This window comes from Squalius cephalus (assembly GCF_949319135.1).
Source record: "Squalius cephalus genome assembly, chromosome: 17".
Classification (NCBI taxonomy): Eukaryota; Metazoa; Chordata; class Actinopteri; order Cypriniformes; family Leuciscidae; genus Squalius; species Squalius cephalus.
The window spans coordinates 6,908,068-6,935,882 of NC_137138.1; the positions used below are offsets into that span (position 1 = coordinate 6,908,068).

Below are 27,815 nucleotides of genomic sequence, written 5' to 3' on the forward strand. Positions count from 1 at the left end.
TGATTCTGAGACTTTCAATTCATTTTCTGCTGTAGGTAAATTACTTGAAGAATAGTAGAGTGCAGTAAACTGTAAAACTATTTTAACAGTACTGACCAAAGTGTTTATGATTATGATAATACATATAAATTTAAATAACAAATACAGTTTGCACCATGTTTTTCACACAATTTAAGTGATGCTTGACCATGCATGCCATTCTGAAAAATATAAAATTGTAAATATTACATATATATTCTTTTCTTTTTTATTTGATTTTTTCATGTTTCTGTTCTACAGCCAGAGATCATTTAAATATTATCTGGAAAATACTTTTAAAAAATTCTGTAAAAAAAAAAAAAAAAAAAAAAAAAAAATATATATATATATATATATATATATATATATATATATATATATATATATATATAATCCTTTAAAATTAAAAATATCTTTAAAAAGGATTTGTTAAAAAAATATAAATAAATAACTGAATCGTCTTATGTTTTCTGTCATAATAAAATAAAAGTAGATTACAAACCCATTTTTTTCTGCAATCTAAAACACTTAAACACACATCACAATTATGATTTTTAAAGTAAAAACTTATTTTGAGGATTTGAAGGCAAGATTAGCTACAAATACAAAAAGGGTAAAAATCAAATCCAAATCTTATTCTAATGAACTTAAAGGGATAGTTCACCCAAAAATGAAAATCTGTCATCATTTACTCACACTCCAATTGTTGCGAAACCTGTATGAGTTTCTGTCTTATGCTGAACACAAAATATATTTTGCAGTTGATGTTGCACATATTGCTGAACATGTTTTTTCCCCATATGGAAGTCAATGGTGTCTATTAACTGTTCTGTTGCCAACACTCTTCAAAATATCTTATTTTGTGTTCAACAGAAGAAAGAAACTCATACAGGTTTGGAACAACTTTAGGGTGAGTAAATGATGACAGAATTTTCATTTTTGGGTGAACTATCCCTTTAAATCTGTTTTTGCTACAGAATCTTTTAATAAGTTAATAACCAAAACAAGCCCTAAGTTTTATATATCAAGTTATTTTAAATATCTTGAATTTTATTCTACTTTTTAATAACTACATTTTTTTTTTTACATAGTTATGACTGCAAAGATATCAAGCATACTGTAGATTCCAGTAACTTCAATGGAAAAACCACTTCAATCCTCCAAGTTCCAATGTAAAAAACAGATAAAGTGACTGTCCGTGTGATATAGCCTATACAGTCCAATAGCACACAGCTTATCCCTATACATACGTGTCAGAACATGAAACCACAATATTCCTTATCTAGATCAGTGGTTCTCAGCTGGTTTGGCCATGTGACCCACATCTTCCCATGGCCATTAAAATCCTGAAATCCTGAGTGCACCAGAACACTATATAAAACAGCACAAAGTGAAAATAGAGTATTTTGGATTAAGGCTACATAAACTATTACACAATGTAAACTAACCTGAGCTGTTAATTCACATTTGAATGAGTTGAATGAACATCATACCTGCATGCAAATCCTTCCCAGCTAACACACGACACACCAATCGTGTTATGTATTGGTAATTTCATGATTTACTAACATAACATTGCATGCTTGTAATTATTTGCCTTTTATATAGTGATGGTGATAGTGCGTGCAAATGCAGCAAGCTCAATATAATGTCTGACAGTTTGAAATTTGTTTCATACCAAGTTATGAAAATAACATTTGAATACTGACACTAACATATCACCTGACAGCAGATCCTGAATCAGGACATTGTTTTCCTCAGGCTCACTTAAGAGTTAAGTGTTCATGCTTACGCATGAGTTTGTGTTCACGCCTTTCAAAATAAATCTTGCAATCAAAAAACATCGACTTGTTTTTGACTACACCCTGCACAACCCCCTCAAAACTCACCCGTTGAAATACACTGATCTAGAAAGATAAGACATGTACCATATGCCATCAGCACTTCACATTTCTCAAGAATCCCTATTACTGCTTCAGAGAGACACACAGACTCAAGACTCTTAATTCCAGGGTGGGGAGTTTTATTTTTTCAGTGAAAAACAGTACAGCCTCTTAAGCCTTGATGGCGAATTTGCGAATGGAGTAGAGGCGGGACTTCCTCTGCATCTTCTTGTTCATCAGGTTCTCCTCGTGTTTGGTCAGCTGACGACGGATGGCGCGGGTCTTCTTGGGCCTCAGGTCCAAAGGCTTGTACTTCTTACCCTGAAGATGAAGAGAACAGGGCTGTTAGAATACATTGGACTAACATTTACAAACACTTATACCATATGAAAGCTGTAAAAACTTCCTGATTTAAAGTAAATGAGCAGTTCTCACAGACTGTGAAGACAGTTTCCATAGTTGTTAACTAGGGATGTACCGATATAAACATTTTGGTTGATACTGATAATTCTTTATATTTGAAAGCTGATAACTGATATATTGGCCAATAAATCTAAATCCAAGTTTATTTAATTTAAGAGCATAATTACAAAAACAAGTCTCACCATTAAAAGTTGTCACAAGCACACCATGTTCTCATTATAATTTTATGAAGCCTATATAGCCCCTTTCACACAGCGCTTTGAACCCGGGAAATTGCCAGAGGGCCTTTTGTGTGAACGCAAACACGACCCGGGATTGATGCCGTGTTGGGGACTAGTAACATTGCCGTGTTCAGTCCCGGAACGCGCGCTGTGTGAACAAAAGCCGTAATAATGCCGTGTTGTAGCCTAGTGATGCCGCTGAAGCCGGGATCGTTCGCCAGCTGTGAAACGGTACGTAATGCGCTAGTTTATGATCAAATCAGAGAAAAAAAAAAATGCACAAGCGTGGTTTCTCGAGAGAAGTCGCAGCTCATAAGCAAACTTAAGAAGACACTGCTGAGACATTAAAGTCACATCGATGTCACGTGTCTTTACGGGATTTTTACGGGTTGTGTGTGAACGCACTCTCTGATTCCGGAAAATCACTGGCAGTGTGAATGAGCCAAAATCAAACGAACCCGGGTCAAATCCCGTGTCACTTTATCCGTGTATTTTCCGGAATCTCTGTGTGAAAGGGGCTTATGACAGTTGCGCTGCACATGTTGCTCTTAACTATTTTCCTTTTTGAAGTGATTACATCATGTTGAACAGTGCACATCTGAAGTGTCTCAGCTGAAGGAAATCCATTATTTATCGACTTTAATATATCGGCCAAATTTTCTTCTATTGGGCAGATAACAACATTAAAAATAAACAATATCTACCGATACCAATATGGTGGCCAATACATCATGCATCCCTAACATTGTAAATAGCAATATATACAGAAAAGTTTTTCCTTTGCGCTTTTGAAAAGTTTTGCATACAGACGACAAAACGATCCCAGTCCACACAGATCCGACTAAACACTGCATTATTTATGCCAGGCTGGTATATGGCGATGTCACTTTGTAAATAAACTCTACCTATAGACTGAACATGTGATGCGCATGTCGTCACCGTTTCGTAGCTTACACAGACTATAACGGTGTCGTTTTTAAAAACGTACACTTTGAAGCCTGTTTTTAAAAGTCTGCATTTTCAGGCCCCCAAAACGCTGTTGTAGTGTTATTATAATATAATTATATTCTTATTTAATAAGAGACGGCATATAAACGTTCTGTCGGCTGCTCACAGCAGATGAGCGTCATTTAAAGACTCTGCTGTGAACAGCCGTATTTCTTTAGCAAGAGAGTATTCACACTGTCTCCACTTGTGCAGGAGGAGTGCTGGGTGATCGTTCTTGCTCAGTTCGTTCTTCACAGACAGATGTGTTGTGTAGTTGTGGGTTTGCGTCTCATGTCTCTGCCTGAAGAGACTTCATGTTGGTGTCTAGATCATATTTGGACTTGCAGTATAACCTGATCTTCTTTTAAGTCATCATGAATTAAAAAATTGACCCCATTTACTTTGTTAGCGCACCTTACTAGTCTTGTGGTGAACAGTTAATCCGTGCAAGTTAATACACGGGGAAAAATATGTGTTGTGGCAATCTTTAATTAAAATCGGAAAATTTGCTTCCGCTCTGGAATGCTGTTCCCTTTGACGGCTCGGGATGGAGAGGCGGTGCGCTAAAGTAAAACCCCCACCCTCTATTCAATATGCTCTTTCACTTGGAAATACAACACTGAAGTAAAATCGGTTGCAAGATCCGGTTCACAGTGACTTTAACATGTAGACCAACTAAAAATGAGTATAAGGCATATCCCATCAGTGAAACAGCATCTCTGCAAAAGTATGCATGAATGTGTGTTTTAGTGGTATTAAACTGACCTTGTAGAACTTCCTCAAATTCTCCTTCTGTGTCTGGTTGATAACTGTGAGGACTCTAGCGATGGACTTGCGAACCACACGGCTGAAAAGGAAATTGGAAATTAATCAGAATAATGCTTTACATTTTCGAATGTAGCCTTCAATTGATTCAAATTCAATAGAAAAGGCAGCATGCTATCAAATATGTTATAAATACATGGAACACACACACATTAACTATATAGGGTTTGAAATTAACACCCGCCAACAGTGGTTAAAAATCATCTGTGGCCGGTAACGCTGTCAAATCACCAGGCAATTTGGCGTGTTACTCGTTTACCCACTTTTCAGGGGAAATCTGTGAAAGACAAATCTGCGCCGATTTAGCGCAAATACTCAACTCGTGCGTCATCATGATATATTAAACACCGTATTGCGCACAATCTGCACATATCTGGCTTACTTCAAATAACGGCACACTTGATCATTTGCATTTAAGCAATAGCGAAGATTAAAAGGCATTCGGTTAACAGAAGACAGTTAGTTTCCAACATCCTATTTTTTTTTTAAATGTTATATGTACTGTTCTGATCTGTCCACCTAAAATACATTTTATGAAATGGAGATGGCTCGTTTTGTTTGAATAAGAAATTCTATGAAATCCCAAAACAAATTGTATATAGACAATTGACCTAGAATGATCATTTATATAAAGCTTGTATATTTAAGTAATTTCACTTAAATGACAATTAATATGTAATTTATAAAGTTAAATTATTGAAATTAAATATACGAGCTTGATAAAAATTATCATTCTAGAAGAATTTCAGATGGCACTTAGAGGCTTTTGCATCTGAACTATTTATTTATTTTATATATATATATATATATATATATATATTTTATTATATTATATTAATATATATATATATATATATATATATATATATATATAATATATAATATATGTGTGTGTGTGTGTGTATATATATATATATATATATATATATATATATAATATATAATATATGTGTGTGTGTGTGTGTGTGTGTGTGTGTGTGTGTGTGTGTGTGTGTGTATATATATATACACACACACACACACACACACACACACATATATTATATATTATATATATATATATTTATATATATATATATATATATATATATATATATATATATATATATATATATATATATATATATAATGTAGTTAATCTACTAGGCAATAAAAAATAAAAATAAAAACAAGTTCTGAAAGGCCCATAACTTAAATTTAGTAGCCATAATTGGCCGTTGAGTGAAAGTTAATTTCAAACCCTCTGTGTATACACATTTATAAATAAACATGTAATATAACATGCACACATACACGCACACATACAAATATATATATATAAATATATATATATATATATATATATATATATATATATATATATATATATATATATATATATATAAATAAATAAACCTTGAATGTTCTTTTGGTTCTTAGATCATAACACAATAGAGAGCCAAAATTCACACACATTCCCATTACACTAAAGCTGGCACTGAATCACAGGAGGGGCCCCAAACAATTCTTTCTCCTACACAGCACATTCAGGCCAAAAGCACACATCCACGAATAGTAAACTCTGGTAAAGACTAAAACCAGTGACTCCCAGCAAGCACTCACATCTTGGAGAGTTTGGAGGCAGCTCCGCCAGTAACCTTGGCGACTCTGAGCTGGGACAGTTCCACCTTCAGGTCATCCAGCTGTTTCAGCAGCTCCTCCTTTTTCTTCCCGCGAAGGTCCCTGGCCTTGATCTTTGCCTACAATAACAAGATCCATTAGAATCACTCCAAACCAATATACATGTTAAAACCAGGGGTGTCCAATCCTGCTCCTGGAGGGTCACTGACACTGTCCTGCAAAGTTTAGCTCCAACCAGAATGACACACACTTGAACCAGCTAATCAAGGACTTTCTAGGCAAACTACAAACACCAGAAGGTGTGGAGGAAAGATAGAGCTAAACTCTGCAGGACCCCTCCGTTTAACCATATTAGAGACTCGTGGAATATTGTGTACAAACATCACAAGCAAACAAATGCAGTTATTGAGGATTGGTTTTCTTCAATTTCCTAAACATAATATCACGGGTTTCTGATGTTGATGCTTTGAAAACATGTTAGTTCACACTGAATTTAACTAGTGTCGTCTAAAACAGGTTTTAACAATGTCAATTTGTGTCCGATGGCCGTTGACTGCTTAAATCTACAATATCAAAAAGTAGCTACAAAAAAAAATTATACTTTTGTGTGCCTATTATTGCAGGTTTCAAGTTGTTAAATCTTACGCTACGGCTACGCTAACAGGCTACAGGCACAGACCACGGTCTCGTTTAATCAATTATTTTCCACTTTATATCAAGATCATCACTTCAAATACTGTGCTCAAACTCTAGCGCACAACTCAATGTGTATTTTAAACGTGTTTTCAGAGATATTAAGCATGTATAATCGACCAGATTGATTTAGATTGTTGGGTTTCGGTAAAATCCTCACCATTTTTCTCGATGGCTGCCACAAGAAAGGAAGTTGCAGCGGTCACGTGGGAAAATCAACCGGGTTACGGAGGAAACTAAACGACTGTGCGAGAGGGGGGTGGAATCTTCCATTCCACTCTTAAAGGGGGTGTTTAATGACTAGAATTGATTAAATTAAGCCATAATTACTCTCAAATGTAAAAGTAATAACTAAATTGAATGGTAAATACGCGAAATATATGAATGGATTGCTAATTTATGTTAGATTTCTGTTACAAAACATTCAGTGTGTTAGATATATATGTAAGAAATAATGGTACGTGTACAAATAGGTCTGTTAAAGTAAAAAAAAAAAGTAAAATACTCAAATAAATAAACGAATTAATTTAAAATGTATTTGCTTTATAGACTCATTGGTCGACGGATTTGATAGACAGCTCATCGCCCCGCCCCTTCTTCCGGAATACTCCATTGACCAACATGGCGCTCGTAAGAAGTGTCTACAATTTGCTCTTCAGGAGAACGTCAACTTTCGCCATAACCATCATGGTGGGCGCTGTTGTCTTCGAGAGGGTGTTTGATCAGGCTGGAGATGCGGTATTTGAAAGCATAAATCGGGGGGTAAGTTATTTTTCCATTGAATTTAGTTGATATCTTCATGACCCACCGGCAGACTGACCTTGATTAGCCCGCTGGCTAACTACAACCAAATATTCAGTGGGATCATGAAAATATAGAGCTTAACTTAAGCCTATAAAAACACATCTCAGTTTGATAATAATATAATTTTGTCCTAATAATGATCAGATCTTATAAAAACAATTTAAGGGCATTATACAACACTGTGATGCTAAGTCTACATTTGGAGTGTCTGTACAATCTGAGTATAAATTATGTATCTGTAATGTGTTCTGCTCACCATGTGTGATCTAATTGTGTGTTTATTGTTTTTTTTTAGAAACTCTGGAATGACATCAAACACAATTTTGAAGAGAAGGAAGAATAATCATGCTTTGATGCAGCTAGTGGAGCCTTCATTCTGCCATCATCCCATTTCCTGATGTGACCCTGTTGGATGGTCTACCGGCTTTTGCAGTGTCTTCGGCCACCATGTTCCATCTTCCAGCCGGATTGTCCTGAGGACATAGACATTTACCGATACCTGTTAAAAATGTCACGTGACCACCTGTTATTGTATGACGTGTCACATTCTTCATGATTTGTAAATGTGTTGCTAACTTAATTCTGTATGAATAAACTCAATGACCCAGAATCATTTCAAATCTGGTGGTTCATTTGTATAGGGATTAGAGTGGTGCAGTTCTGAACCCAGATGATTAATTCACTGCTGGTTCCTTCGAGATTTTCCTATGGGGTTTTCAGTTTATGAGTTAAAAGGTCTGTGGTAAATATACTTTGACGTTTTGTTCTAGAACGTAAACTGCATACACTCACACACCAAACGTTCTTATCTAGTAACTTATACGTTTTTAAAATTAAATGTTATATTTGCAACAGACCTTATTTTACTCATATATTGAAATTCCCCATTGAACCAGCGGTAAATTAGTCTGACATCATAACTGGAAATTTAGGGGGCATTTATTTGAAACCATTTCAACTAAAAACTGAAAACTTTTTAAACGGGTTTCAAAGTGCACGTTTTCGAAAATGATACTGTTATCGTCTCCATGAAAACTACAAAAACACGATTTTATGAAAATGTTCAGTCTGTAGGTGTGCGTTTTTTTGTTTTGTTTTTGTTTTGGTAACATCGCCATCTACTGGCCAGGCTTGAATAACAGCATTTTTAGTCTTTTTCACGGATTCATGTGGACGGGATCGCTTTGACAACGTCGTCTGTATGCAAACTTCAAAAACGCAAAGGAAAAACTTTTAATTTTTAGTACATTGTTGTCGTGTAAACGTAGGCTACACTGGCTGTTTACACGACACCGTTTTCAACTAAAAGCTCAAAACTATTTGTGCGTTTTGGCCGTTCATTTACACGAGTCACTAAAATGGCATTTTGGGGGCCTGAAAACGCAAACTTTTGAAAATAGGTTTCAAAGTGCAAGTTTTTGAAAACGATTCCGTTATCGTCTCCGTTTAAACTATAAAAATGCAAATTTGCGAAAACGGTGACGACGCGTGTTTCTTTACAAAGTGACACAGCCAACTACTGGCCTGGCAAAAAAAAACAAAAAAAAAACAGGTGGCCTGGCATAAATAATACAGCGTTTTTAAGTCGTTTTCACAGATTTGTGTGAATGGGACTCATTTTGACAATGTCGTCTGTATGCAAAAAACAAAATGGAAAAACTTCCGTTTTTAGTACACTGTAATCATGTAAACGTACCCTAAGTTTATTTGCAACATGTATTTCATCAGACTATAAATCCCATCAAACCAATATGCAATTGTGAAGCATTTCATATGATGGAGGTGACTTCACAGAATATAGCCTGCTTTAAGATAGACTGACCACTTGGTGTCACTAGAGCACTTAATCTCATTATGGCATCAGTGAGAATAGTTTGCTCGCTGAACACTGATCTTTCTGTAGACAACTGAGGTTTGCTGTTGTAGCCTACACAAAGTGAAGTTAGAAAGCTCATTCAGTAACTTCAAAGTGAGTAATGTGACTGGATAAGTAAGCAGTACTGAGCTTCTTTTGAGTAAACAGACAGGTAAAACCACATTCTGTTGGGTCGCACTGGTCAGACATATGAACCAACGCCCATGTAACTCATTGAGGTCAGGGAAAGGGTTTGTATTGATAGTCCTATTGTTTCAAGGTTCATACACAATGGTTTCAACTCAAGGCAAATACACAAATGCTGAGTCGATCCACATAGTAAGATAACACATTAACTATCTTTGAACAAGAACTTCTCTGATGCAAATGAATCCATATAAAAAGGTTTCAAACAGCATTAACATATAATAGAAGAATACTTCAGGAAAGTCATATGTCAAAGGTTTCTGTTTTGTTTGAGGTTGGTGGTCACGATTTCTAATGGACAAACACAATAATCAATCCAATGAGTCATTAAAGTGTTCGAGTCATTGGCTGTGCAACATAATATTGATTAGGAGTTCAGATCTTCAGCAGTTGAGTCCACAAGCTCAAATCTATAGGGTGACAATCTCTTATTTTTTATTAATATTTTGAACTAACTTTTATTTTTATATTTTCAGTTTAAATTTTTATGGGCTTTTGCCATTTTTATTTATTTATTAAATATTACTATAAGGTATTATTAGGTAATACTTTTATTTCAAAAGCATCACAAGCCCAGATGATATAGAGAACATTGGCAGCAATGGTCTTCACAATCAACTTGGGCTCACAATGCTTTTAGGAAACGCAGAACAGGCCATTTCAGGATTATTTCTGTGTCTAATAATTTTATTATTATGTTATAGTCCACATATTTTACCAAAATAATTTTAAATTAAACAATTGAACAAATTTCATTGTATTTATCCAGTATCTAGGACCACGCATTATTTATATTAAGCTTCACTCGTTTTATTGTAATACTGAGAAAATGAATCAGGTGTTCAGTACAAAAGGAACTGAACATTATTTATGTACTATGAACTATGTAGGCTATGTTTGGTAACACTTTATTTTACAGTGTCCTTGTTACAAGTACTTACCGTAGTAATAACAGTAAATTATACATAATTACATGCAATTAACCCTCTGTGGTTAATGTTAATGTTCTCTGCAATTAATGAGCTGATGAGTTGAATCGGGTGTGTCATAAAGATTTTTAAAGACCAAGGAGTGGTTGTTTTCATGGTAATTTCCTATGGGGACAGGGGGGACATGAGTTAATTAAAATCTTAAATGAAAGTCAAGAGTAAATGAGAAAATTAAATGCTTGAGATCCTGCCAGCAGCGGCAGATCTTAAAGGGACAGCAGCCACTAATTCTGTAGTCAGTAAAGTTAACCAAAGAACAAAGGGAACAGAGCAAATTACTCACTGATCTTGACTAAATAACGTTTGTAGCTTTAATATGGATTAATCTATATTTAATTTATAATTTATGCAGTGCAGACTATTTGATAACCTTATGCAATTTCTGTATAGTTCGTACCTGTTAGACAAGAAGGGCATATGTAAATATGACATTTATTATGGGTTTATGTGAGGATTGTTTAAAGTTCACTTAAAATAAAAGTTGTTATATTTTTGAAGCCTAATAAATGTTTCAAATTTGGGGAAAAACAATCATTTTCATAGAGACATCAGTAGCTATATTAATATCAGTGATACTGGCCTTCATTCATAAAAAGATGCTATTAAACAATTATTTAAAATATACTGTCTTTATGTTGTTTTTACATACAGTGGAAATTGGGTCTCAGGTTATTTCAATTTTATTTACACACAAAACATTAATGGTGAACATTTTTGACTTTATAAAATGATTCTCTCAAGTCTTGGCAAAGTAAGACATCTTTTTGTTATAGTTTAGTAGCCTACTATTCATTTTGGCAGAATTTATCATTATAATCAACTTAATTATTTCTTGGATTTTGCATCACCATAGTCCCTAAATGTTTGTAAATGCAGGAAATGGGATTCAAATCGAAAAAATGTTCCCCGATTTTATGTCCCCCCCCCCACTTCTCAAACCAAGGTTACACCCTTGTATAGTATGTGTTAATAGTAGAACATGGGGTTACACTTTATTTTAAGGTGTCATTGTTACAGTGTATTTATATATTTAAGTACTGAGTAATTATAATTAACTACATGTAGCCTACTTACTATGGGTTAGGTTTTGGGGGTTGAGGTTGAGGGTTAACCCATGTGATAATGAGCTGATGAGTTGAATCAGGTGCGTTTGATTAGGGAGACAAAGAAAACGTGCAGTGTTGGGGGTCCTCCAGGACAGGCTTGAGAACCACTGCTCTAAACAATGTAATAACATGGAAACATTTTTTTTCTGGGTCTCAGGAGGATATACTATGAACATGTAGGCTGGCTACTTAACATTAGTACATGTAATGACGCTATGAGCCAGTCTTTCTCGTCACAGATCATAAGCCAATCGCCACTCAGAACGCGCTGAAAACACTTTGCATATTTTCAGAGCGCGCTTTAATGACCCTCCCGTCCGGGGGTGGCTCCATCTCATTCATCTAGAAAACTCCATCGTCGTTACAAGTACCACTCATAGATACCACTGCAATATTTCCTCTATCATATCTCCCTTCATCAAACATGTCTTACTCTAAAGTTATCCCCGCTTTGGCCAGAGTAAAGCCGGGTCAGTTGTTTAGCTCGAGGCGTCGGTCCACGGCAGCATCCACGCAGCAGAAAGAGCTGAAGACGGAAGACCGGCTGGACCCGAGCTGCACTATCGTGGAGAAGCCCTGCGATGTGGACCTCATCAGCGGGAAACCGCACACGGACAGCCAGAAGATCTCCGTGGACTTCGACAACACACAAGAAGCCTATAAGAGCAAAGACACGCTGGAGCTGCTCAGAAGCCTGCTGGTGTTCAAACTCTGCACCTTTGACTTCCTGGTCGACAAAAATAAAGAGGCGAGTTACTTTTGATTTTTGAAAAACTTTTAGTTGCATTGACTGCTTTTTTTTCTCTCCTTGAAGAGTTTTATTTGAATGCACACAATTTATTTGATTTATTATATCAATATTATTTGAATGCACACAATAAATGAATAAATTACTTCATTTTTTATTTTATTTATTTGAATTTTTTTGAGATGTGTCGTTTTAGAATGTGTGTGTATATGTGTGAATGTGTGTGTATATGTGTGAATGTGTGTGTGTGTATATATATATATATATGTAGTGAATATATATATATATACACACACACACACACACACACATATATATATATATATATATATATATATATATATATAGGGATGTACCGATATGAAAATTTTGTCCGATACCGATCATTCTTTATATTTGGACGCTGATAACCGATATATTGGCCTTTAAATCTAAATCCAAATTTTATATCATTTTTGAGAGGCTGATTAACGTTACCAAAAAACAAAAGTCTCACCATTAAAAGCATATGTCCCAAGCACAATTATTATGATGTTCTCATTATAATTTTATGTAGCCTATATGACAGTTCCACTGCACATGTTGCTCTCAGCTGTATTTTCCTTTTTTGAAGTGATTCCAATCATATTTCAAGCAATTCAAAACCATCATGGTGAACTGTGTGCATCTGAAGTGTCTCAGCTGTTGGAAATAAGCCATTATTTATCGGCTTTAATATATCGGCAAAATTTTCTTATTATACGATAGCATTAAAATTGAACATTTATCAGCCGATATATCGTGCATCCCTAGTAAATGTATGTATGTATGTATGTATGTATATGTGTGTGTGTGTGTGTGTGTGTGTGTGTGTGTGTGTGTATATATATATATATATATATATATATATATATATATATATATATATTCACTACACACACACACACACACACACACACACACACACACACACTGCATAGGTTATGTAAGGTGTTTTGGGTTAGATGAGATCTAGTATTTAATTAATTATATATATATATATATATATATATATATATATATATATATATATAACACATATACATGTATAACATTAATATATAATATGTATGTATAATTTTTCTTTTTTATTATAATGTTTCTAATTTTTATTTATTTATATTGGAAACTAATGTAGGCAACTTCTCTGTTTTATTTATTTATTATATTCCTCACTTTTCCCCGTCTGCAGCTGATGGACCTCAGTAAAAAGGTTTTTGGCCAGCGGCTCTTCGAGAAACTAATGAAAATGACCTTCTACGGTCAGTTCGTTGCGGGTGAGGACCAGAACTCCATCAAACCTCTGATTGAGAAGAACCAGGCGTTTGGCGTGGGCTCGGTTCTGGACTACAGCGTAGAGGAGGACCTGACTCAAGAAGAGGCTGAGAAGAAGGAGATGGAGTGAGTATCAACCAAAGAGTTTGTTTTACTTTCATTTATCCTACTGTTCGATCAGATCGAGACTCCACGTCAGAAATATCAGATCTAAACCCAGATGCCAGATCATGTCAGAACGATATCAATTTTAGTCTGGCATCCAAAACCAGTAAAGCCTGTCAACAGCAAGTCTTATCCTATACCCAAAACAGTCTTCTATCAGCCGGAGAGTTTGACTGAGAAAGCCAAGGGCAGAAAACAGCAGATTATTGAATAAAGTTGCGTAATCATGTACAGGAATGACATGACATGATATTGTTTTGAAACAATGTCACCCCTTTGACTGCAGTGCACTAGTGTAAATGGTCTCTGATTACACTCTTCCCCATTGGTCAGTTTCAGCCATGGCCCACCGCCTGATTGGCTCATAAAGGGAGGTGTTTTCCTCTTGAGGAATGAAGTCACATGAGGTTGAGCCAGGAAACTCAGGCCAGCGTATTGAGAAACTCAGAGCCAGTCACGATCATTTGACATTTGAAGGTGTGGCGCACATAGTATAAAAATCACTTTTTAAATGAGGTTAATGCTTTATTCAGGACTACGTTTTGAGCTGCCAGTTTAATATATCCCTTTCAGAATCAGTCAAGGCTCACAAGTTTCTATAACACAAAAGGGAGGCTTGTTTAAACCCAGTCCCGTGGGAAAGAGCTCACATTTCATTCGGTGGAAAAAGAGTAACCACACACACACACACACACACACTGCATAGGTTATGTAAGGTGTTTTGGGTTAGACGAGATCTAGTATTTAATTAGCACGAGGAACACAAAAGGTTCAGAACAGATGCAAAAGCTTTCAGGAATCAGCTTAACATGAAACTTATGCTGAAAAGTTTTTAAAATGATTTTTAGGAGCGCTGAGCCGTTGTTCATGTTACTAACATGTGAATAGGATTGACCGGAAGAATCGCAGAGCAATAAATGGAATTACATCTATTACAATAATACCATATTCAAAAACATGGTTATAAAAAAATATAACCTGTAATATGAAATTATTGGGATACTGAGAACTAGACATTTTACAGCCAGTGATTTCCCAAACAAGACAAAAATACTCCAATAAAACCAGTTACAACATGCACTCAACTTCAGTGCAATAAAATTAAATTGCTTTAGGGTATAATTTTCATCGGTTGTAAACCATGATATACACTACTATGTTACTCATGCTTGAGTTAAGAGTCTCCATTACTGCTATTCGGACATGAATTGTTCCGTAAATCAGGTGATTTATTTATTTATTTATTTATTTATTTATTTATTTGAGCTTCGCGTCGGGTGGTTCTTCGCCTCTACGTCGTGCATTAAAATCCTTTAATGCATGGCTAGCCGTGGATTATCCCTTACATATATAATTGATTTATTTTTTATTTTCATATATTCTGCTGCTATGTAAATAAAATGTCTATAAAGTTTTATTTAATAATATTTTATTTCTGTTTTAGGTATTCTAGTTCAAGTAAGTTAAACTAAATGTAAATGAGAAATGTTTCCTTGGCAGCTAACTTAGTATTTTATATTTTATTTTATTTTAGTTAACATTTTATTTAAAGTAATGAACATTTTTCATTTTAGTTAATAATAACTTTAATATAGTTTTTTATTTTAGTTTTATTATATTTTTGTAAATGTTGCTATTTAGGTTTAATTTCTTTTTTATTCCAGTTTTAGTTTTTTATTTGCCAGGGCAACATTTTCTAATTTTCAAGTTTAAGTTTTTCAACTAAGTTATTTCAACTTATATTTATATCTTATTTTATTTCAGCTTTATTTTAATTAACAGATTAGATACAGAACAGATTTTAATAGTTTTAGTTAACGATAATAACTACCTATTGCACCTGCTAGAAAGATTCATGTATTAAAAATCCACCATCTCCATTTTTTTGCAAGCAGTATTTGCAGCATTCAAATAATTTGCGTTTGCTTTAGTAGCAGCGTCGGTCTGAGCACATGTTGCAGTTGTCATGCTTGCAGCCCTATGTCTTGTTTGTACAGATACAGAAGGTCAGGTCGAATACATGTCATACTTCTCATTCACATGCCTCAACTGAGCTTTCACATTAGAGTTGCCAATTTCAGTTATTTGCATTGTGCCAATTTGCGTTGGATCGTTTTAATTTCCCTCACAGCCAGAGAGCTAAATTTCTAAACATTTCTAAATGTATCCGAAATGGATTCTTTATTGATTGAACTGACTGTCTGTTGACTGAGACTTGTGTTGCAAAGTGTATGACGCATGTGACTGAAATCCGAAGTGGACCAGCGTTTGTGAATCAGGGGTTTTGTGAATCAGGCGTTTGTGAATCAGGCGTTTGTGTCACTGCCAAAGTGTTTTGCATCATTTAATGGTCCCAAGTGAATTTATCACCTCTTCCAATAGAGCTGACTGGAGTTCAAATGTAAAATGTCCTGGTTTAGAGGTGACCTGTTTGCAGAAACTTTAACTAGTGTTCATAAAACACAACTTTGCACTTAAACATGCTTTTTGCCTTGTTTTTCAGTTCCTGTGTTTCTGAGGCTGAGAAAGAGAGTCATGGTAAGTACAATAAATTGACTACATTAAAAATATTTGAACTAAATGAGAACATAAAACTATACATTGTTTTATTGACCTGTTAACCTGGCATATATCATGATAAATGTAAAATTCATCCCTGAGTCGGTTCAGTACGGTACAGTGTAACTAAATATAAAAAAACTGTTTAAGCATCCTACTAGGATTATATATTGCTATTTATTTTACCACATTTTATTTACTTTTGTTGTTGCTTATTTTATTGTCTTGTTTTTTGAGTTGGTTTATTTTACTTTTGTTTTATTTTTTTATTTTTTGTCTTGCTTCATTTTTTTGTTTTGTTTTTATTTTATGTTGTGCTGTTGTTTTATTTTACTTTGTCTTTTTTATTTTGTCTTGCTTTGGTTGTCTTGGTTTCATTTTGTGATATGCTGGTTTGTTTTATATTGTCTTTTGTTTTAATTATTGTTTAATTTTTGTTTTATTTTATTTTGTCTTGTTTTTTGTTTATTTCTTCTTGGTTTTATTTAGTGTTGTGCTGTTATTTTATTTAGTTTTTATTAGATTTTTTTAAAGGGGTCCTATTTTACTTTTTTCACTTTTTCAACTTTAGTTACTGTGTAATGTTGCTGTTTGAGCATAAAAAGATCTGCAAGGTTACAAAGCTTGCAAAGAACTACAACGAATGGCTCGTTTGGACTACAACGCCTCTTATGAAGTCACAATGGTACTCATTTAAATAATCCCGCCTATGAAATAAGTAGGGCTGTCAAACGATTAATCGCGATTAATCGCATCCAAAATAAAAGTTTGTTTACATAATATATGTGTGTGTATGGAGTATAATTATTTTCTATATATAAATACACACACATGCATATATATATATATATATATATATATATATATATATATATATATATATATATATATATATATATATATATATATATATATATATATATATATATATATATATATATATATATATAATATTTATATATAATATAAATTATATATAATATAAATATATATACACAGTATATACATGCAAATATTTCTTAAATATATACATGCATGTGTGTGTATTTATATATAGAAAATAATTGTACACCGTACACACACATATATTATGTAAAAACAAACTTTTATTTTGGATGCGATTAATCGCGATTAATCGTTTGACAGCCCTAGAAATAAGCAAAAAAGGGGACGAGACCTGGTGTTGATATGTCAAAGAGACACTGTCTTTTCCACAACATTTCCAAAACTCATTTGTTTGACCCTTGATGAACTTAGCGTGGTTAAAAACTTACTTTAAACACTGTTCCTGAATATTATAACCCCAATGTTTATCTGTGCGCTGCACATTTATGGAGAACAGCTTGTTTTCAGTTGCTTTTGTAATTTTGTCTCTCGCTTTTGTAAGACAAAATTACAAAAAGACATACCACTTTTTTGAAACGTCCTGTGAAATTTGTGCTTGCTAAGCCTGTGCATGAAATCCGTTCTACACTGTCCTCTTGTTCGTTAACATTGTCAGGGTCTGAATCGAGCTCGAATTGGTTTGAAATTGACGCCATCCTTATTCATATATACACTATAGAAGAACTCGCAGTTATGGAGGGGCGGGACATTTCCCGAACACGCGCTACACAAGGCCAATCATGACACACTAGGCCTGCTAACCAATCACAGCACATTTCGTATTTTGGAAGGAGGGGCTTCATAGAAATCGGCGTGTTTGAGCCAGATTGGGGAGAGAGGTGCTGTAATAATGTCAAATATGTGAAAAATAAAGTGCTTTTTGAACTATCAAGCATGAAAACATATTCTAGTATACCTCAAAAACAAAATCAAGACTTCATAAAAGGGCATAATAGGGCCCCTTTAATATATTTTTATGCATTTTATTAGATTTTTGCTTTATTTTTATAAATCTGATGATGATCACTGTAAATCACGGCCTCAAGGGGCTCATTGCTTTAGTAAACAATTGTTTTGTTGTATTTTCAGTGAACACCAGTGCATGCTTACCTCAGGACCATACATGTACAGTGTTTTCCATTTTATTTTAGGGCTTTAGCGTTGATCCTGGAAGGGTGTTGGCAGTTTGTTGGGTTTCATCTGTCTGGGTTTTTAAGTAACATTAGTAACGTGACAGGCGAGCAACACTTCGCCTCAGAGAGCATGCTGTGTTGGCAGTCATCGAGGCTGAAATAGACTGCTGTATGCGTGTTATGGGCTCTAGTTGTTTCACTCGTTTAGACTGGTTGAAGCTGGTTTAACTGTGGGCTCTCCTGGTGAAGGGGCTGAAATTATCTTTGCATGCTCATGTTTTTTCACTAGTCTGTGGGGTATTCTGTATCTCAGATGAAAACCTTTCCTCTGTAAGATATTAAAAAACATTATGCAGTGCAAGGTTTTGGCCACAGCCATCATGCTGCATAAAGCTGTTCAGCATTTATTATAATCTTTTTTTTTTTTTTATTCTAAATGTGCATGACATTCCTAGTAATTTCAACATGAAATCAAAACTGGCTCTATTATCTTTTTAAATTATGTGATGCACAAAAAATACATAATTTATAGTAGTAAAACATTTTCATTGTGTGCATTCTGTCAGGAAACTTCAGCAATTTCAGCATCATAATGATTTTCTGACAGCTTTTTGCAACATAATGCGACACTTAGGGAAAGTTATGGTTAAAACGGAGGGATGTTTCCAAACCAGCATCTCAAAAATTTACTGTGATTTTTAAAATCCATATTCAGGTATGGATCATCGTGAGAAAAAGTACAAAGCTCATCGGCAGTTTGGAGATCGGCGTGGAGGAGTGATCAGCGCTCGTACATATTTCTACGCAGATGAAGCCAAGTGTGACCATCACATGGAGACGTTCATCAACTGCATTAAAGCTTCTGGTGAGAGGAATATTACTTTGTCTTCTGTGCCCCTGTTTTGCTTATTCTGAATTTTGGATATTACCTTTCATGTAGTGTGTAATTTAGCTGTTTGTAAATATAAAAGGTCTGCAAAGTTTCTGAGCGGCCTAAAGCGAATTGTCAGTGATTCCAGTCTTACTTCCTGTAACAAATCTGCATAATTCCAGCCTACTTTGACCCTTAAACACTGCAGTTGTAGCTGATGAAGCCTGAAAGAGTTAGGTTTGTGTTGTCGACATGTTGAAAAGATGCTGTGTGTTCTGCACTACCAGAGCAAAAACACTTTGCAAAAGGATGAAGGCTCGAATTCAAATGGTAAAATCAACGCTGAAATCCAGATTAAGCTAATAATGGTAATAGCCGCTTCTTTTCCGAGACTCACTGTAAGTGGTAGACCAATCAACCGACTGGGTCATCTGACCAACCAGAGCAGAGTAGACCAATCACAACCGACTGGGTCATCTGACCAATCAGAGCAGAGAAGACCAATCACAACCGACTGGGTCATCTGACCAATCAGAGCAGAGTACTGGACCATCTGACCAATCAGGGCAGAGTTGACCAATTACAAGAGACTGGGTCGTCTGACCAATCAGGGCAGAGTAGGCTCTCAGGAAGACCGAATCCTTTAAATCGTTTCAGACACTGTGAAAAATGAGGTGATGCTGCAATGTAAATTATGAGAAAATTAAAGTGTTTTTTGACCTTAGATGCATGTAAACCTATTGTAGGAGCCTCTTAAACAAAATTAGGAATCTTTAAAATAGTACAATAGTGGCACTTTAATATCAGGCTATGTTCATTGACGTATTTGTGTTGATGCCTGTGTATTTCAGCCGGAAGCTCGGTCGATGGATTCTCGGCCATCAAGATGACCGCACTGGGCCGGCCACAGTTCCTGGTAATTCTCTTTTTTGAACTCTTTCAAATCTCTTACAAATAAGCTGATGTCTGTGTGATTGATCTTGATTGGTTCTGTCTTATAGCTTCAGTTCTCTGAGGTGCTGGTGAAGTGGAGGCGGTTCTTCAACCTGTTGGCCGCCCATCAGGGGAAAGAAGGCATGGCAATACTCGAGCAGAAGCTAGAACTTCAACAACTGCAGGTTAGTGTTTTGCACTCAAAGTCTATAATGGTTTATAACTGGGCAGTTTATAATGCGTATGAAAAGTAGATTATTGACAGGTTTTTGGAATGTTAAACTAATTTAGTGTGGTCAATAAATTGTTTGCTTTCGCAAATTTAAAGACAACTTTGCAATGCTATTATAATTTGTAATGTAACATTTTATAGTGAACAATATTATTCAGAAATCAATATTATTTATTTTAGAAAAACGACCAGGGACATTTTATTAAGGGGGGTGTAATTAGATTTTTGATGTTTTGTTTAAAACTATTTACAATTTATTATGACTGTGTACAATTATTTATGTATTTATTTAAAAAAGTGTTATTTAATATACTAAAATAAAACAATAAAAATGTGTGTTCTGTTCTTTTAAACGTTCTATTCAAATAATCCTGAAAATAAAATGTTTCACTGTTTCCACAAAAATAACGCGCAGCACAACGGTTTCCAACATTGATAATAATAAGATAAAAATCGTAATAAGCCAATCAGCATATTAGAAGACTGGAGTAATGATGCTGAAAATTCATCTTTCACATCACATCACAGGAATAAATTACATTTTAGAGTATATTCAAAAAAAAAAAAAAAACAGGTATTTTGAATTGTAATATTTCTCAATCTTTTCACTGTATTTTTACTGTTTTTGATCAAATTAATGCAGCCTTGGTGAGCAAAGAAAAATATCTTACTGACCTTAAACTTTTAAACTGTATATTCATTTAAAAATGTACACATTTACATATATCTTTCTTTGTCTTTTTTATTATTTTGTTTATCTGCAGGACAGTTTGATCAAACTGGGAGTAGGTGCTAAATCAGACGTTGAAAACTGGTTTACTGGAGAGAAACTGGGTTCATCAGGGTAAAATTCCTCATCTGTCACTTAAACTGATTTCCCTGGACCCTGAAGTACACACAAGTGTGTGTGTGTGTGTGTGTGTGTCTCTGTTTGTGTGTTTGACCATGTTTCTCTTTTGTTCTTGTAGAACCATTGATCTGTTGGACTGGAACAGTCTCATCAATGACAGAACTAAAATCTCCAACCTGCTTGTGGTTCCTAACATGGAGGTAACACACACAGGCACACACAAAAATGTGTCTAAAGCACACAAACGCTACTCGGCTCATACGAACTCTGTGTATTTCCAAAGAGTGGTCACCTGGAGCCTCTGTTGAGCAAATTCACTGATGAAGAGGAGAAACAGATGAAGAGGATGCTGCAGAGAATGGACGTCCTAGCCAAGGTATTATCACCAAACCTTCAAACTTAGAGTTACTCTGTAGATGCTGTTTGGGTAAATGATCTTAGATTTCTTGGACTGTTTGATGGTGATTGGCACATCTAAAGTTTACATAAATGTTACGACAGAAATCAGGCGGTTGCGCTTGATTTCTACACTCATTGTGTCTGTGTGCATTTGATGTTTGACATTACTCTCTCAGAGTGACTTGACCCTGATCAGACATTAACCAAACACATTTCTTACTCTGACGCAAAAGTGTCTCATTTTTCCTCTGGTTTGTGTTTGCACATCTGCTTTTTGACCAAGGAGACTTTGATAAATAGATAAGTAGAAATGATTCTGGTGGAAAAGTATCACTCGGTTAACCTTGACCGTACATGTTAAACGACACAAGAATGTAGTCAGGTGATTGATAAAACTGACAAAAACCTTCTCGTCGACTTGCCTTAACTTCTTATTGCTTGGGAGACTATAGAAACGTCTGTTCTGGACATTTTAACAATGTTCTAAATATTCTTTACAGCCCTCGTTGTCACAAGACTGAGTCTTTATCTTCTGTGAGATAAGCAGACAAAAAAGCATTATAGAGGGAAATGTTTTTAAAAATACAATGTCAAACTCAAGGTAGAGTTAGAATAAACCAAATACAAAATGTTCCAGTCTTAATCTCTTTTAAGACTGACGCTGAGGCTGTTAAATAAAAGATTTGTGAGATAAATGAAAGCGTTTTTATCTTCGCAAATGCTGAAGTCATTTATCTACAGCGTTTCAGCTTGTGAATTCTTAAACTGAAATAATTAAATTAATAGACCACATTTATACGAGTACTTTCAGTAAAGATTATTATGGTTTTGATTGGCCAAAAAAAACATATACAAATTGTAAAATGTTTTATGTGTACATATATACACAGTGTATATATACAAATATTGTACTGTATAAAATACTGTATATACAAATATATATAATGACATTTTGTTATAAAATATCTCAAATTTAAAAGTAACAAATGTAATATTACATGTACATTAATGTTACTGTTAAATTATATTTTAAAAATCAAATACAAATAAATGTAAACTGTTTTACATTTTATACTGTACAATATATACTTGATATTCTTTGTTCTTGCATGCATTTTATATTGTTTTTTTCTTCTGACTTTAACAGTTTTTTTCTTCTTCTTGCTTATTCAGCTGTTTTCAGTCTGAGAAGTGTTTAGTTTGTTCCTGTCTTAATAGTCTGTTGTTGACCATGACAGCAGGATTGTGGTGGAAATGAAGGTGTCCTGCAGGCGTGATGGTTATGTAACTGTGTTTACTGAAGTGCACTGTTACAGCTGAATAACTGTGTGTGTGTGTGTGTGTGTTCCAGCACGCTGTGGAGAACGGCGTGAGGCTGATGGTGGACGCAGAACAGACGTATTTCCAGCCGGCCATCAGCAGACTGACCCTGGAGATGCAAAGGATCTTCAACAGAGAAAAACCCAACATCTTCAACACCTACCAGTGCTACCTCAAAGTGAGTCGCTGAAACACACACATTCCAATTCAAGCTAAACACACACACGTCCGCACCCTCAAAATCAGCTGCCGATCTTTGCCACACCCAGACTTCTCATTTATCGTGCCATAATGTGGATGATTAACATATTTACAGTAACTCACACCCGAGTTTGTCGCACTGCAGCAAAATTGCGTTGCTGAGAAGAAAAACATAGATGCGTTTTCCTTTGAATGCTGTACAACAGTCAGTTTAAACTGAACCATGTAATGTTTTTGGTTTTCATTGACTGCATTTTAGTGTTATGAAGAGGCTGCAAAATGTCAGTTTAGCAGTGCTAGAAATTATTTGTTTTTCGCACGTGTTTGTGTGCAAGTATGCTTACTCCATTTTGCTTGCATGACGTTAATTGCAATATATAAGCCGCGTCATTAAAATAAGGTTGTTAACCTAAAAATAAAACAAAAGAGCAGAGTAGATCAATCACATTCACAACAGACTGGGCTGTCTGACCATCAGAGTAGGCTCTCGGAAAGCTTTTTTCTTTATAATTTGTGATTTAGGCTTTTGTTACTTTCTCAAAAAGTCCCGCAGCCACAGAATGAGTCAGCATGATATCGTATTATAGTGGTAAATGACTGTCAGAAGACCTTACCTACAACTTTCTAATGGTTTTATAGCAATAATTCTGTGTGATAAATCTCATGATAAAGTTAATAAATAAACACCTGTGCTTGTAGGAAGCGTATGATAATGTGTCTGTGGATGTGGAGCTGTCGCGTCGGGAGGGCTGGTACTTCGGCGCTAAGCTGGTCAGAGGAGCGTACATGTGTCAGGAGAGATCTCGGGCGGCAGAGATTGGCTATGAAGACCCCATCAACCCCGACTATGAGGCCACCAACAGGATGTACCACAAGTACGTGCCTTGCAGTTAAAACGCATATTTTAAATGAAAAAAGCATTGATAAAACATATCATCGCACCCACCATATGATTTACAAGCAGTATTTTCATACTTTGATTGCTGTGGATTTTTGTTAACTTGTAGAAATATTGAGCTTTATTAGAGCAATATAGTTATATAACTTAGAACATACAATGATGAAATACTGATAAACACTGTAAAAGAAATGTGCATCTATTTAAACCATGTGGTGAAAAGGACTTTTATAATGTCACTACCTTAAATATAATGTGAGAAAGATGAAACTATTGTTTTGGGGGTGGAGGGGGAAGGCACATATTTAAAACAAAAAACCCAATTAATTCTTCCAAGTAATTTTTTTCCACATAACCTATTATGTGATCCAAAAACAAGCATTTAATTATACATTAATTCTTTAAATATTTTATTTTATTCCACATAACCTATTATCTGAGGAAAATCAAATATATATATTTAAAAAAGGTTATATATTTTTGAGTATTTGCTTTTCATTGGGTAATGGTTTATGTGGAATAAAATAAACTATTTATTATACATATTTATGTATATTTAAATGAATTTATTTTAAATATTTTAAAATTATAACCCATTATCTTAAGAAAAGCAAACATTTAAAAAATATTTTAATTGTTTAAACGTATATATTTTATTTTATTTCACATAACTGATTATCGGATCAAAAGCAAACATATGATTGATTGATTGATTTGATTGATTGATTTTTTTTTTATTATTTGACCCTTTTGTTTAAAATGCGATACAGCTTTGCACCATACATTAAAAAGAAACAAAACAAAGTCAGGATAACATAATAAAGCCCTAGGGCTTATTTCCGTTGTGGTCCCGGGGATATATAAAAAATATATTGTTTAAATGTATATTGAAATGTATATTGAAAACACAATGTACCATTTAATTTAGTTTTGCCGTCTCATCTCAAATGAAAACTTTATTCCACACCAAACAAACCTGCTTACCTGAGCTGAACTTGTTTTGCCCATCAATGTCACGCTGCATGTGAGTCATAACTGTCAATATTTGCACGCACATTGTGACAGGAATGTTCTGACTTGTTGCTACAAACAGAAGCAAATATTTCAGGATTAATTTCTTTTATTCTTCTGTCACTGTAATTGATCGAGCCCTAGAAGCTTTTATTAACCATTATCTCTCTCTGTAAGGTGTCTGGAGTACATTCTGGAGGAGATTAATCTCAACAGGATGGCCAACGTCATGGTGGCGTCTCACAACGAGGATACGGTCAAATTCACCCTGGAGAAGTGAGTCTAGAGCCAAGAAGAGATGCATGAAATACATTCAGCTCAGTATCTGTGGCTAATGCTGGGCGTACGTGTGTGTGTGTGTGTGTTTTTCTGTACAGAATGAACGAGATGAGTCTCTCTCCCACTGAGAATAAGGTTTACTTTGGACAGCTGCTGGGAATGTGCGACCAGATCAGCTTCCCGTTGGGTGAGTGTGTGGGAAGGAACAGATGTTGACATCAAGACTTTGTAAAAGAGCATAACAGGTCCTCTTTAATATTAGATTTAGTTTTTGGGCTCTACTAGAATAGGTTTTCACACTTGAATGTTAAAAAAACACTTTTACACTGTTGCAGCCCCTCTCGTCTCAGTCTGTCAGTAACGCTCTGTTTAGTTCATGTCTCTATGAAGCCCCTCCTTCTAAAAAGTATACTGTGCTCTGATTGGTCAGCTGGATCAGTGTGTTGTGATTGGTCATCCGCATGTTTGTTGAATGCCACGCCCCTTTCTATAACCATGAGTTTCTACACACTACTAACTAACTCAACCACGCCCCACCCCTTTATTCTGCAAATGCCATTGTGCGGGAATTATTTAAATGAGGAATATTGTGACGAGTTCGTTCCCTGAAGAAACTCAAGACTACAATGGAGGCGTTTCAGGGAGTTCAGAAACAGTGACACTGATATAGAGAATAACTCCCGCTGGAGGGACTTTGTGCTTTGTAACTTTGCAGACCTTTTTCATGCTCAAACCACAACATTACACATGTTGAAAATGTAAAAAAACATTATACCTGTCACCTTTAATATTGATGCTGATAAATAGAATGTGCTGATGAAGTTTTCCGGTGTGTGTTTTTGCGAACAGGTCAGGCAGGGTTCCCGGTATACAAGTATGTTCCCTACGGTCCCGTGAACGAGGTCATCCCGTACCTGTCCCGCCGAGCGCAGGAGAACCGCGGCTTCATGAAGGGTTCGAAAAGAGAACGCAGTCTGTTGTGGAAAGAGATCCAGCGCAGACTCTTCAATGGACAACTGCTCTACAGACCTGCGTACTAAAACACACACACACACACACACACAACTGAACATCAACTGTATTTAAAATAAGGACCCCCTCGCCCTACCGGTGAGCACAACCATGTGAGCGTGGGGAACTCATCACAAAATGGACATTAATACATTCTATAGTTGTTATAGTTTGTGTACATCAGTGGCTGTAAAATGAACTAGAGTTAAAGACAACATTAAGGACCTTGCTTTTGCAAGACATTTAACGTCTGTGATGTGACATGAAACACAATTCAGAGGGAAATAATGTAAGACCAGAGTTAATCTGATGAAAAGCAAACATTTTAAATTATATTAATTATTTAAATCTATATTTGATTCCGCATAAAACATCCGTTGAAAAGCAAAAATTTAAAATAAAAGTTAATTCTTTAAAAATATATATTTTGAATTGCATGAAACATTTATCTTTTTTTTTTTTTTTTTTTACTATTTTTCACATAAACCATTATCTGATGAAAAGCAAACATTTAAAATGTATATATATTTTTTAAATATTTATTTATCCCATAAAACCCATTATCCAATAAAGAGCAAATATATAATGATATATTTATTGTTTAAATACATATTTTATTGGATTCCTCATAACCCATTATCTGATGAAAAGCAAACATTTAAAAATATGTTTTAGTTTATTAAACAACGTGATACAGAAAGTTCAGAGGATAATAATGTAGGATATTGGGTGAGACATGTTAAGTTATTAGTTATGAAGATAAGTTATGAAGTTAAGTCAAAGCATGTTTAGGAGATGTTTAAGTCATGTCAGATATGGAGAAAGTTTGGGACCGTTACTAAGACTGTAAATTGAGTCGTTATATGTTGTCTTTAAATCAGCTCTGTCTTCACATCTCTGTGCGATTAGAGTCAGCTGTTCGTCACTGGTTATGTTTGGAATAGCTCACGACCGTACTGCCGTTTACACGACACTGCTTTAAGCTAAAAACAGAAAACTTTTTATGCGTTTTGGCCATTATCGTCTGAATGTAAACTACAAAAACTCTTTTTGTCTATAGGCGTTAAGTTTTGTCTATAGGCGTTTTATAGTCTGTTCTCTAAAGGCATGTAATGTTGTTTTACAACTACTGGCCTGGCAGCGTAATAACTTTTCAGTTTTTAGTACATCATTCTCATGTAAACGTGTGTGTATATGTATTAGTATGTGCAGTATGCAGCACACTAGTACTTCAAGTTTTTCAAGTCAAGTCACATTTATTTATTTAGCACTTTACAATACAGATTGTTTCAAAGCAGCTTTACAGAGATAACAGGAAATAATGCAAATAAGTTTGTTTCCAGAAGAAAATAGCGTCACACTCCATCTTTAAGTTCAGTGATGTTTAATTTTTGTT

General features: G+C 35.0%; 3 protein-coding genes across 4 annotated transcripts; 2 read left to right on the forward strand and 1 right to left on the reverse strand.

The window, feature by feature from the left end:
- Positions 1 to 2,018: 2,018 nt before the first annotated feature.
- On the reverse strand, positions 2,019 to 6,927 carry rpl35 (ribosomal protein L35). Its single transcript, XM_079898506.1, has 4 exons — positions 6,831 to 6,927; positions 5,960 to 6,096; positions 4,298 to 4,379; positions 2,019 to 2,222 (listed from the first exon to the last, which is right to left on the reverse strand). Exons 1-4 carry the CDS (start codon positions 6,831 to 6,833, stop codon positions 2,073 to 2,075), a joined length of 372 nt encoding a protein of 123 aa, XP_079754632.1. The 5' UTR covers positions 6,834 to 6,927; the 3' UTR covers positions 2,019 to 2,072.
- Positions 6,928 to 7,219: 292 nt separating this feature from the next.
- On the forward strand, positions 7,220 to 8,084 carry uqcr10 (ubiquinol-cytochrome c reductase, complex III subunit X). Its single transcript, XM_079898507.1, has 2 exons — positions 7,220 to 7,432; positions 7,770 to 8,084. The coding sequence occupies exons 1-2, from the start codon at positions 7,292 to 7,294 to the stop codon at positions 7,815 to 7,817; spliced, it is 189 nt and encodes a 62-aa protein (XP_079754633.1). The 5' UTR covers positions 7,220 to 7,291; the 3' UTR covers positions 7,818 to 8,084.
- Positions 8,085 to 11,793: 3,709 nt separating this feature from the next.
- On the forward strand, positions 11,794 to 27,007 carry prodha (proline dehydrogenase (oxidase) 1a). 2 transcript variants are annotated; one of them, XM_079898603.1, is made up of 15 exons: positions 11,794 to 12,379; positions 13,590 to 13,798; positions 16,341 to 16,375; positions 18,371 to 18,406; positions 19,130 to 19,279; positions 20,137 to 20,201; positions 20,287 to 20,403; positions 21,215 to 21,294; positions 21,419 to 21,500; positions 21,584 to 21,676; positions 23,051 to 23,197; positions 23,920 to 24,095; positions 25,307 to 25,405; positions 25,507 to 25,595; positions 26,258 to 27,007. In XM_079898603.1, the coding sequence occupies exons 1-15, from the start codon at positions 12,056 to 12,058 to the stop codon at positions 26,446 to 26,448; spliced, it is 1,893 nt and encodes a 630-aa protein (XP_079754729.1). In that variant the 5' UTR covers positions 11,794 to 12,055; the 3' UTR covers positions 26,449 to 27,007. The 2 variants fall into 2 exon arrangements, with proteins under 2 accessions (XP_079754729.1, XP_079754730.1); XM_079898604.1 differs by lacking the exon at positions 18,371 to 18,406.
- Positions 27,008 to 27,815: the final 808 nt, after the last annotated feature.